Source organism: Dendrobium catenatum, unplaced genomic scaffold (assembly GCF_001605985.2).
Source record: "Dendrobium catenatum unplaced genomic scaffold, ASM160598v2 fragScaff_scaffold_716, whole genome shotgun sequence".
Classification (NCBI taxonomy): Eukaryota; Viridiplantae; Streptophyta; class Magnoliopsida; order Asparagales; family Orchidaceae; genus Dendrobium; species Dendrobium catenatum.
Genome location: NW_021319178.1, coordinates 24,417,230 through 24,429,914, shown reverse-complemented (window position 1 = coordinate 24,429,914; position 12,685 = coordinate 24,417,230). Strand labels below are relative to the sequence as shown.

At 36.8% G+C, this 12,685-nt stretch overlaps 1 protein-coding gene across 1 annotated transcript; it reads right to left on the bottom strand.

The window, feature by feature from the left end:
- Positions 1–9,006: 9,006 nt before the first annotated feature.
- On the bottom strand, positions 9,007–12,107 carry LOC110114178. The gene is made up of 3 exons (XM_020846961.1): positions 11,449–12,107; positions 9,484–11,075; positions 9,007–9,392 (listed from the first exon to the last, which is right to left on the bottom strand). The coding sequence occupies exons 1-3, from the start codon at positions 12,105–12,107 to the stop codon at positions 9,007–9,009; spliced, it is 2,637 nt and encodes an 878-aa protein (XP_020702620.1).
- Between the last annotated feature and the right edge of the window lie 578 nt (positions 12,108–12,685).

The following is a 12,685-nucleotide window of genomic DNA, read 5'->3' as shown; positions in this document are numbered from 1 at the left end:
GGGAGGAGAAAGTAGCAAGAAGAGAAAAGTTAGTGACTACTGTTTTATATATCATCAAAATATATAGATAAAATTATTTTTTATTATAAAAATAATAGACAAATATTTAATATGATTTAAAATTTAAATATTATGTAAATCAATATGTAAATTTTAATATTGGATATATAAATATATAAAATTTTATGTTATGTATATAAACTTCTCATTATTTTTTATTAGTTCATTTTCATACCAAATATGAGTGGTAGAAATGAAATGTATGAGTGGTAGGAATGAAATATAAGTGGTATATTTGATATTAAGATAATATAGGGTGGTATGTATGTAATATTAAAGTTTTAGGTGTTAGATATGTATCTCTCGGTTTTAAATTCAATAAAGCTGATCCATCGCTCCTTATTTTTAATAATAATCATACTCATATCTTTATTCTTGTTTACGTAGATGACATACTAATCACTGGAAATGACAACACCCAAATTCAATATTTCCTGCGGCAATTACACACAAAGTTCCACATCAAACAATTGGGAGAAGTGTCTCTCTTCTTCGGCATACAAATCATCAAATCAACCGCAGGTTATTTTCTTAGCCAGTCTCACTACGCTCAAGAAATACTTCATTCTTCTGGCTTCTCAACTTGCAAGCCCTATCCCACTCCACTCGGCGTAAAAAATGTCAAGCACAGCACCGATGACCAGCTCTTTTCAGACCCTCATTTGTTCCGAAAATTAGCTGGTTCTTTGCAATACCTGTCTCTCACGAGGCCTGACATCTCATTCGCCACAAACATGATATGTCAACGAATGCATCAGCCCAGGAATTCCGACTACCGCGATCTTAAACGCTTGCTCAGGTACATTAAGGGAACAATCACATACGGGCTTCCGCTCACTCTCGGCAACCTTCGGCTGTGCACCTACATTGACGCCGACTGGGCGTCCGACGCTACGGATTGCAAATCCATCTCCGGGTTCTGTACATACTTAGGTAACAACCTCATCTCATGGTCTGTTAAGAAACAGACCACCGTCGCTAAGTCTTCCACAGAAGCTGAGTACCGATCTCTATCTTCGGCAACGTCCGAGGTGCTGTGGTTACGCCGCCTAGCCAATGAACTCCTCATACCGCAACATCAACCGACCACAATCTTCTGCGACAACACTTCCGCCATTGCTCTCGCAAACAATCCAGTGTTTCATGCCAGAACGAAACACATCGAGATTGACTATCACTTCATTAGTGGACACATCAAACAAGGCGCTATTCGAGTTCATCATCTCAGCACCACGGATCAGATAGCTGACATTCTCACCAAGCCTCTCTCTATTTCTCGGTTCTCCATCTTACGAGCCAAACTAACCATCCGTCCACCCGACTGATTAGTTTGAGGGGGCATGTTAAAGCCTATGTCCACGTCAGCAAGAAGAGCCATTAAAAGAATTGTACGATCAACTTAAAGATCGGTCTTTCTCTTGTAACTCAGCTTCTATAAATAGCTACCTGTGTACACATTTTCTGAATAATAAGAAATTACTTTATTCTGTATCATGTCATTGTCTTTCTCTGGTTTCTACCGAAAGTTCTGAGACAAGAACTTCTTTAGATATAGCATGAAAATGACATTATAGCTTAGATTTTGTAGTCAATTTTGAAGTAGTTATTGGTTCCTCAAAAGAAATAAAGAAGAAATGCATTAAAACAACAATGAAATTACAAAACAATCATGACTAAGCTTCTATGAATCTTTACTCCATATGTTTATAAACGTCAGTTTTGGACATGCCTCTATATACTATATAGCATATATGGTTGACTTCCACCTCTCATTCACTCACCAAATAATACAAAACTAAAAATAATATCTATATAAACCTTTCTTGCCTCTCCTTAAACACAAAACTCTTTCCAATCCTGCTCTAGTTTCTTTGGAAGCTATCATTTCACATACTTGAAAGTCCAATTGCAACTTATTCTGACTTTTTCTATTCTTTTCTGAGCATTCTAATTTCAAAAATGGAAACAAGCAGAATTCTTTCATCTTTTTGTGAATTCCAACTGTAAGGACAAAAAGAGTTGATGAAAAATGTATTTTTCAAAATAACCTTCTTGTATTGTTGCATCCTGGAATATTCGCGGCGGAAGAGAAATATAAAGTTTAACGTCTTAGCATTGCACGAAGATCCAGCACGCAATTAGATAAGAGAGAGGGTGTAGCGTTCATAAGAGACGGCAGAGATTTTATGTTGAAACTTCTGAAAAGGGGGAAAAATCACAGGGTCTAGCCTTGTTTGAATGAATCCACTATTATTTTCAGTCAATTACAAATGATGTACATCATTGGAGAGGGAAGACCTTTGCTTGATATAACAGATATATAGGGCCGTAGTCAACATGAGATAAGGGTCAGAAAGATCACTGTCTGGTGGTGGAAGTCGAAAGGATCGTAGTCGGCATGAGACAAGGGTCAGAAAGGTCGTTGTCTTGAGATGGAGGTCTGAAGGACCGTAGTAGGCAACTGAAGTTGGAAGGACTGTAGTCAGTAGGAGACAGGTGTTAGAAAGATAGATGGCATAAGGCGGTGGGTGGTCTGACAAGTTGTGGTTCGGGAGAATTTCGGGCGTTAGGTTGTGGTCCGGGAGAACTACGTGCATCAGGTGATGGTTTGATGAAACTCAAGAATCAGGTGGTGGTTAGTCGGAACTCTGGGTGTCATGCGGTGGTTAGGCAGAACTTCGGATGTCTGGTGGTAGTCTAGTGGAACTTCGGCATCAGGCGGTGATCTCAAAAATTTTAATTTTTGTACTAAAAAATTTCTTTAAGAAGCATAAAGAAAGCCATCTCAAACTAAGCCAAAATAATTATTTGAAAGATTTTAAAGATATTTATAGAGTTTAAATATATATTAATTTTTAACTACATATAAAAATGATTAAGGTTTTGCTAATAATTTTTTTACTATTTTTAAAACAGCTTTTTAATATAAAATTTTTAGTTCATGAAAATTTTTAACTAAAAAATTATTTTGAAAGCAATAAGAAATTTGTTTCAAATGAAACCTAAATGCATCAGATTTATTAATATTTTCTTAAAACATATTTTACAATATATAACGACCTAATATGCCTCCAGTATTTTCTTCTCAACGCTGAAAAAGAAAGGATGAGAGATTTTGGGCTCGTTTGTTTCCACGTTTTTCCTCCTTTTTTTAGTTTGAAACGGAAAACGCAGTCTTGAAACTTGTTTGGACGTGAGACAGACTTTTTTAAAAACTCCATTTCTTTATTGTTTAGAGAAGCATTATATAATAACTTCTCCGTTTAAAAAAAGCATTTTCTTCTATTGACGTTTTTGACGCTGTAAGGGGAAATAAACCAAACGAAGCCTTTGATACCTTGACGGAAGCTCCAATGATGCCAGGCTCTGCCAGGCACGTGCCGAGCCCGACGGAGGGAATCTTCGCACCCGTGTTGAGAACAAAGTATTCAGCCATCCTAACATATTTCATGGGAAAATTATTACATCCGGACAAAATACTGGTACTTAATGCCCAAGTGATGTGGCGTTTTGTTATTAGTCTCTGGACAAGTTCGGTATCCGAACACAATAATTACTCTATTTTATGTGGGTAGAAAGGAATGAGTATGTGTACCCACTGTTGCTTAGTCCATGTGGTGGAGAACCGGCTGGGCAAAGCCCATGTGCTAGGTTCGAGTCCCCTCGACGGTAGTGCTAGCCTTAATCGTCGGCTTGGATAAATTGGTGTGGGCTGCCCAGGTCGACCGATGTTTTAATTGGCTTTGGACAGTGTTTCCTCGTCCCAAAAAAAAAAAAATAGAGTGAGTAATTGCTTTAAAGCAAGGGTTGCTGCTTTTATAAGGAGTCCGGCTACAATAGACTGGAAGGGCTGGCACGATTATTGATGCATTTTGTGTCAAGAGTCGTGTGTAAGCATATCTAAGGGTATATGCAAGTCGAGCTGGATTCTTGGCTTCAGCTCTATTCTACAAGTTCCAATCGGCTCATTAGCTGCCGGTTCATTTACTGTAAAAAGAGAGAAAATAATTTTGATCTAAGGATTATAATAATAAAATGATTAAAAAAATACAAATAAGAAGAAAAATAATAAAAAAACAACTTAATATAAGAAAACTAGATATAAATTTTAAATATTAAATAATTTTATATTTAAAGTTACGAATGCTAGTATATTTTATATGTATTTTATACTAATTTTTTTTTTAAATGAGCTAGCTTGCGAACTAACCATTCAAGTCAAAGTTGACTCATTAGCTCATCAAATTTGACTCATGAGTCATTTATTGAGACGAATTCAAACTGACTTGACTGACTTACAATAGTCAGAGAAAAAGGCAATTCGGGTTTTTGTAATGGAAATATGGTTCAGATCATTTTTTCTATTCACCATAATACAAGCTAAGATAAAACTTTTGGATCATTCTTTAGCGCTTCCTTTGACCGAAAGGATAATGGTTAGTCCACCGTAGATTTGTTAAGTCCTCGAAAGCTGGAAATAATATTATATATACATAGCTGCTGTGCATCATTAGCTAAATAACCCTTAGGACTAATTTATCTTCTTATTTTTTAGAAATTTTTTAGCTTATTATATATAGGCATTGTAAGTAAAAAAGGAGATGTTGAATATTATATGATTGGGAGATTTACATATATATGATTTTAAGACTTTGAGTTTGATTTGTTTTCTTGTTCTTAGTGTTCCTTATAATAGATCAAATTATTCCACTGATCAACTGTAAAACCCTTCAAAAAGCTGATTTTTTTTGCAACTGGAATGGAGTTCGATCAGAATGTCAGACGAATCCTTTCACTATGGATGCCTGGGGCGTCACATCAACTATATTAGTTGGTATCAGAGATGAGTTTATGAAGAATGACGAACCGTCGAAGATGATGGGATATCGATAACGATCGAAGCCAACGAAGATGAGTTGTCGATGATGCTCGATGCCAAAGAAGATGGGCTATCGACGGCGATCGAAGTCAAGAAGATGGGCTGCCGACGACGATTGAAACTGAAGAAGATGAATTATCGACAACGATCAAAGCCGAAGAAGATGAATTCTCGATGATGATGGACATTGAAGAAGATGGGTGGAATCACTTGATATTAGATGATTTATTTGCTAATTTCATGCATTCCCTAATAGAATAGGCGCGTTGGCAACCATACCAGCAGCGCGAATAGCTTATGCCACCACTATTGAGGAAAAAGCTAAGTGAAGGTTGTGACAAAGGAGTTCGTATATGTTGATCAAGTTGATTTTGAAGCAAAGCAGAGCAAAGAATCAGTAGAGGATGGAGATGATGGCGAGCAGGAGAGAAAAGTTGGCGGTGTCCGGGGTGCTATCGTCGGTGGTAGCTCTAGAGAAGCCTACGGAGGTTTCTTTCGGTGGCTCCGTCGAGAGGGAGCCGGAAGATGAAAAAATGCTCGGCAGCCTCAACACTGTCACGTTCCAACGCCAACTACGCAAACTAACGTTCCTGCAGCTGATCGAGGAGACAAACGGCTTCCCCGTCGTGAACATGATCGAGACCGGAGGATTCGGGGATGTATTTAAGGCCGCGCAAAAGGACGGTTCCAACATCACCATTAATCGGCAGTTTACCATGGAGATGGAGACGCTGGGAAAGATCAAGCATCGAAAACCTCTTACCATTGTTGGGTTACTACATGGTCAATATGGAGCAGTTGCAAGGGTAAGAGTACATAAGGTAAGGAAGCCTTGAGGACATGCTACATGGAAGACGGCGGGAGCGAGACACCACACTGGACTGTGATGAGCGAAATGAAATTATTCCGGTTTACAATTATATGGACAAGGGAGCTTTAAAGAGTCATCTGTACAGCTCATATCTTCCTAACCTCAATTGGGAGCAGAGGCTTGAAATTTGCATTATGTTAGCAATAATAGTTCGCTATTTTCACTCAGGTTTTGCAATGATGATCATTTACCGTAATGTCAAATCTGCAAATATCCTACTTGATGAAAATTTGATGGCGAAGGTTGTTGACTTCGAGCTTTCAAAGATTGGTCCTAATTTGGATCAAACTCATGTGAGTACTACCGTTAAGGTGAGTTTTGGATATCTTGATCTTGATTACTTATGCGGGAAGGAGTTATCTAAGAAATCAGATGCTTATTCCTTTGGAGTGATTTTGCTTGAAGTGTTTTATGCCAGACAAACTTCAAAGGGGCTCGAAAATCAATCTCGGTTGATGGAGCTTGATTCAATTGCTAATGAGGTTGAGGATCTCAAGTCTATGATGAGACAAACATTCAAACAAGAAAGTTATCCTGGCTTACAGGCTTAGAGAGGCTCTACTCCTACAACATCATCTACAATTTTCTCGAGGAAATCAACGCCTCTACTCCGAATGACCCATTTTGGCTGTTGCGGCTTCTGCTCGCAATGTTTCAGAAATCTGATACAGCACATGATTGGATAATTTCTGCTCAAAACTGAACAAGTTTGTGCACTGATTGGGAACATATCGTATGTATATGACAACCTAGTTTTCAATTCTGTTAATGTTGCTAGATTGGATGTAGCTTACAGCAGGTGTTTAACTTTCATGGATACAACCACAAATGACACCTTTAAAGAATCTCAATGCAGTCCAGATGTTTGTAAGAATGCCCTTTTAACTACAGATGTAGAGATTCAGCAAACAGCGAATCAGTTGGTCGCCATCCCTGTTACACTAGTTTACATTACAGTGGATGAAATCCTTCTTCCTTTCAAGGAATGATCTCATAAATTATTGTAGAATAATCAAGCGATAAATGCTTCTATACCATGAGAAGGATGATATAAATAAAAAGTTTCACAATCAGGTGCAAGATCTTAAAAGAGGTATTTGAGGGTATTGTCTAGTCAGACCCTTTTTGCTTGGACAAGAGAATAATACCACTGTGGGCATGCATCAAAGATAAAAACTCTTCGATCCAGGAGGATTGCTTATACTTTTTACACCTACCTCCCTACCGATGATGCGCCTCGACAGAGTCAAGCTCTTTTGAAGCAAGGGGAGAATGATGTGGTGCACATTAGCTAAATAAACCCTTAGAACTAGCTTACCTTCTTATTTTCTAGAAACTTCTTAACTTATTATATAGTCATTATAATGGGAAAATGAGATGGTGAATATTATATGATTTTAAGCCTTTGAGTTTGGTTTGTTCCCTTGTTCTTAGCGTTCCTTCTAATAAATCTAATTCTTTCGTCGATCCACTGCATCAACAATTAGTTACATCAATGCTCTTTTAAGAAATTTTTTCATCATGCTGCAAAGCTCCAAAAGACTGGCGCATACTGAATTGTTAAGAATCCACAAACAATTCACATACATTCAAGCTCTTGTTTGGCACAGGCAAGCAACCTTCCTTGCGTTCTTATAAGTCATTTCTTAATAAAAAAAACACTTTTTGTAATTACGTTTAGAGAAAAAAAAAAGAATAAAACATCTAAACTCAGCTGCAAAAATAAACTAAGCACCATAGCACTTCCATCTAACATAATTTTTGTCATATTTTATATTTTGCAATTCAAGTTAGAAAACTTTGGATAAGGAAATTAGCATACATTTGAATGTAGATGTATTTTGAAGATAGAACTTTTCTTCTCTTTCCTGTAGGAATTGCCTCATTAGGTTATTTATCATGAACTTTATGCAATCATAGATTAATGTTAAATTTGTCATGAATTACCATGATTGTAAAAAATGTTGAAGATTATGCGGATATATGCTTTATCATGCTTTTTAAGACTTTGTTTGGGACAACTTCTTATTGCTTATTAAAGCAGTTTTTTCGTACAAATTTTTCGCTAAAAAATTGTTTTAAGAAGAAGCAAAAAAGCCGTCCTAAACGCAGCCAAGGTCTGCTCTTTTCAGCTTTGTCAAAGAAAATGTCACGTGGCCAGGAGAGCATTAGTAAGCTAATATTTTGGTTTTGGCATTCTTTAGCTACTCACATATTATACCAATCTTGAATGGAAAAGGAAGGGAAAAAAAAAAAAAAGATTTTCTTTCCTCAATTTACTGTGAATTAGATCATGTTATGCTTCCTTTGGAAAGCAAAAGTGATGCTGACTCAATTGTGTAATTAGTACATAATATCAAATGCGAGCAAAAAACATATGAGATGGTGCATTGAGTTTTTGTCGGAGATAGATTTCTGTACATAAAGTTATTCAAGCTCATCAATTAGAGTGGCTGTTGCATAATTTGTTCTAATTTTTTTTTGTAAGTTCTCGAGGAACAAATTTATTATTTTTGTTTTGTATTTATAATTAATCTTTATAAACAAAGGATTTTCGATGTACAAAAGGAATTTTAGAGGCCTTTGAAGTATTTTCTTTGTCGAGTAGATTTATAAATTCTCCTTGCCAATGGCATGCAAACTCAATTCAAATTGTTTTTCTAAATTCCTAGTAGATTATTTTCTCAAATACTATTATGCTAAAAACACTCAAATTTAATTGGAAGCCCAAAAAAAAAATCTATTAAATTCAATCCAATGGATAATTATAATATTATGTATATTATGTCATTTTTTTTTGGGGAATTTTTGGGGCTTCGTCCATTCATATATGAAAAAAGAGATTACAAGTAATGAAAAAGCAAAACTAAAACTCCAAATCAAATAAAACATTGATTAGGAGCTCTAAAGAAGCAAAATACATAAGCAAAAAGGACCAGTAAGGCCTAAGCCTTAAGGACTCAGGACGTTCTGGCTACAGGATATGAACTCGATCGGGACTTGCCAGAACGCAGAACCCCTGGTTACCAAAATGACCATCCAAGGGGTAGCTGAAAAGATCAGCATTCATCATTGTCCTATCATTACTCCAGTTCAGGCTGCCTGCAAGAGCGACAAAATTTGCAAGAGCCTCAAAAATTCCAGCAGCAAAGCCATTAGTGACAACATCCATAAGACATCCAGCAAACCAAGAAACTCAACTACGCTTCGAGCCATGGGTTTTGAGAATTAAAGCTTTTCTAATCTTGACAGAAATTGTCTCCTGGCTATCAATAATTCCACCATATAACCGATCATTTCGCGCTCTCCAAAGATGATAGATAGTTGCAGATCCAGAGAGCAAGAAATAATGTTTCAGTTGTTTGTTGATATTTTGCTCATAAATGCTATCATAGACTTGATAAAGATTTGGTTTCAACAATTGTGAATCCATCCAGGGAAGTAAGCTTTTGATAATGTTGAAGGTGAAATTACACTCAAAGAAAAGATGTGAAACCGTCTCCTTTTCTCCATGGCAAAAACAACAGTTAAAGTGATCGGTAATCCCACGCATAGCTAACACATCAGCAGTTTTCAAACCTCCTTTAAAAGCAAGCCAGGCATAAACAGAAAAACGGAGAGATGCTTTTTTATGCCAGATGAATTTTGTGCCACTCAACCACCTCCAAATTACTATAGAATTGGTTACGAAAATCAGCAAATTTAGGATTCTGTTTACCAAGCCAGAAGTGGTTATCCATATTATCTTCTATCACTACAGAATTTATACTCATAGCTAAATGGCTATCAAGGAAACTGGGAATAGCCCAGTAACTCCCCCAAATGATATCAGATACCTTCCAGTCAAAGAATTGGGTATACTGCTCAATCGAATTGTTTAAAATGAGATAATCAGCAATTGAATGCCCCCCGCACCAAGGGTCCCAGAAAACAGACAAAGTGTTGGTCGGGCAAATAGTAAAATTGATACAGTGTTTAATATGATTGGCTTGCTTACATAAGGCATTCCAGTAATGAGAACAGTTCACAGCCGAAGTATTCCACAGAGAATGGTATTTGGCTCTCCACCAGCAAAAAAATAAATTACTGGAATTTAAAAACCTCCAAATGATAGAACAACCAAAGCTATGGTACATGGAGTCAATAGAAGGAATGCCCAGACCACCATTTTGTTTAGGCAAAGTAGTGTTTTTCCACGAAAGAGTATGGAGCTTCTTTAAATTGATATTGCCAAAGAAGGTGAACCTAGCACACATTCGGTTGATAAGTTTGCAACAACTTTTAGGTATTATAGATCCACGAATCCAGTAGGCCAACGTATTGCATATGGTGAATTTGATATACTGTATTCTCCCCGCAAATGATAAAGTCTTTGCCTTCCAACCGTCTAAAAGTGTGACAATTTTTTGTAAAAGAGGTTGGAAGTGCGCAATTTTAAGTTTTTTGTAAAAGATGGGCAGACCCAAATAAATCATTGGGGATGAAGTTTGTCGGATATTGAGAATAGCACAGATAGATGATGCTATGGTAGTATCTTTGGAGATTAAAATAGAGCTTTTCGCTGGGTTCGTATGTAAGCTAGTAGCAGCACCAAAGTTGCGAAGGATATTGTTGAGAGCTTGAGCATTGTCAACAGTGGCCAAACCAAAAACCAGAAGGTCATCAGCAAACATCAGATGGGAAACAATACAGTTTCCAGCTTTAATACCATTAAAAGATTTGGTAGCAATAGCATGATCAAAGCAGGAAGATAAGCCATCCATACTAATGCTAAAAAGATATGGGGATAAAGGGCATCCTTGCCTTAACCCAGATGTTGAATTGAAATACCCTTCAAGCTTACCATTAATACTGACAGAGAAGTGCACATCCTTAGTACAAGCCTTAATCCAGTTTATAAACATTTCGGGGAAACCTTTAACCTCAAGCCTTTGGTATAAAAAGTCTCTAGAAACCATATCAAAAGCTTTGGTAATATCAAATTTGGCACAGAAGTATTTTTGCTTGGCTTTGGTATTAAAACTCCCAAGAGTGTCAGAAGCAAGTAAAATATTGTCAGAAATGACCCTTTTATGGATAAAGCCACCCTGGCTAGGGTTAATAATTAAAGGCATCACCTCCTTCATTCTATTCGCAATGATTTTCGCAATGATCTTGTAAATGACATTACAAAGGGCTATGGGTCTGAAATCCTTGACATTAGTGGCATGAGATTGTTTAGGAATAACAGCAATGGCAGTGGCTTTGATTTGATCTGGCAAGTATCTGGTGTTGAAGAAGGAAGTTATAGATTTGCAAAGTTGAGTATTGATGGTATTCCAGGTGGCTTTATAAAATTCAAAAGTGAACCCATCCGGTCCAGGAGCACAATTAGGCTTAGCAGAAAAAAACAATATTCTTGATTTCATCCAGAGTGATAGGAGCAGTGAGATTAGAGACAAGGTGACTGGGAATTTGGTTGCCCGCTGGAATGGTGTGAGAGCTTTGGTTTGATGTGGAAGGGCAAGGGGAGTTAAAAAGACTAGTGTAGTGATTGATAAAGGCATCAGCAATTTCTCTGTGGCTAGAGAAATAACCCATATCATTGGAGATCATCTTGATACGATTGTGATTCTGAGTAATATTGATTTTGGAATACAGAAACTTAAGATCATCCTCACCATTAGTCAGCCAATTCACCTTAGCTCTTTGGGTCATCCAACTAGTAAGGGAATTGTGGTAGAAAGCTAACTTAGTGTTGATATCCGTCAAACAGCAGTTTAGAAAAGGGTCCAAAGGAGTATTTTGTAGCTGAGCAATAACAGAGTGTTGTTGGGTTTTGAGAGTATCAATTTGAGTTTGTATGGTGTTGGCATTGGACCAAGATTTGCTCTTCACAATGTTTTTAAGAGTTTTAAGCTTGTAACTGAAAGAGCTAAGAGGGCTGATTTTGTTTGGAAGGGAGAAAACATCCACTAGATTGCTCCAAAACTCAGGTTGATTCAAGCAATAGTTTTTAAACATGAAGCGGTGGCCTTTATTGATACTTAAAGGGTTCATCAAGATAAGCGGCGAGTGGTCCGAACAATCAGGATCATCCACTTTATAAAACGTGTGAGGAAAGTAAGTCAGCCAGTTATCATTAACTATCACACGATCAAGCTTAATATGTATAGGATTTTGTTGCTGTTGGTTATGCCACGTAAAGAAGTGCCCCACAGAGGAAAGATCATGTAAACCAGCATTGAATATCATGCTATTGAGTTCACTAAGTCTAGCATAAGATAGTGGAGTTCCCCCAGCTTTTTCATTCAGCATGCGACATCAATTGAAATCCCCTAAAACTGCCCAGGGGACATTAGTAATGGTAGCTATTGCTTGAATGTCATTCCATAAAATCTGCCTTTCATTGGGAAAGTTACTAGCGTAGACAGCGGTGACAGCACAGATAATATTGCCGTTAACAGATGATTGACCATGAATAAACTGATTAGACATTTGCAAAGATTCAAAGTGAACAGCTTTCTCGTTCCATTTTGCCCAAATGCGCCCTGGACTGGAAAGACTGAAGTTGTCACAGGTGGCTTCATGTGGGAAAATTCTATGGTTAGCAAGGAACCAATGGTTGCTACAGTTGGATTGAGTGATTTTGGCTTCTAAAATAAAGAAAAGGTCAATGTTATTGGCTAAGACAAGATTTTATATTATGTCATTTGTTCACAAGCAGTAATATTTTATTATTATAATTTTATTAAAATTTATTTAATATAATCGATATTGATGTAAATGAACATTATTATAATTATTTGTATTAATAATATTTTAATTCATTTAAGTTTATATATATTCACATGCACTTTAAGCATGTTTAATTGTCATTTATGCAAGCATAAATT

Excerpts from the sequence above, each read along its gene's own strand:
- LOC110114178 (XM_020846961.1), bottom strand. The coding sequence starts at position 12,107 with ATGCTGAATGAAAAAGCTGGGGGAACTCCACTATCTTATGCTAGACTT. Across the intron at positions 11,076-11,448 it reads GAGGATGATCTTAAGTTTCT|ATACTTGCCAGATCAAATCA; the intron begins GTATTCCAAAAT and ends CTTCAACACCAG. Across the intron at positions 9,393-9,483 it reads TTTTCGTAACCAATTCTATA|GAGGTTTGAAAACTGCTGAT; the intron begins GTAATTTGGAGG and ends TTGCTTTTAAAG.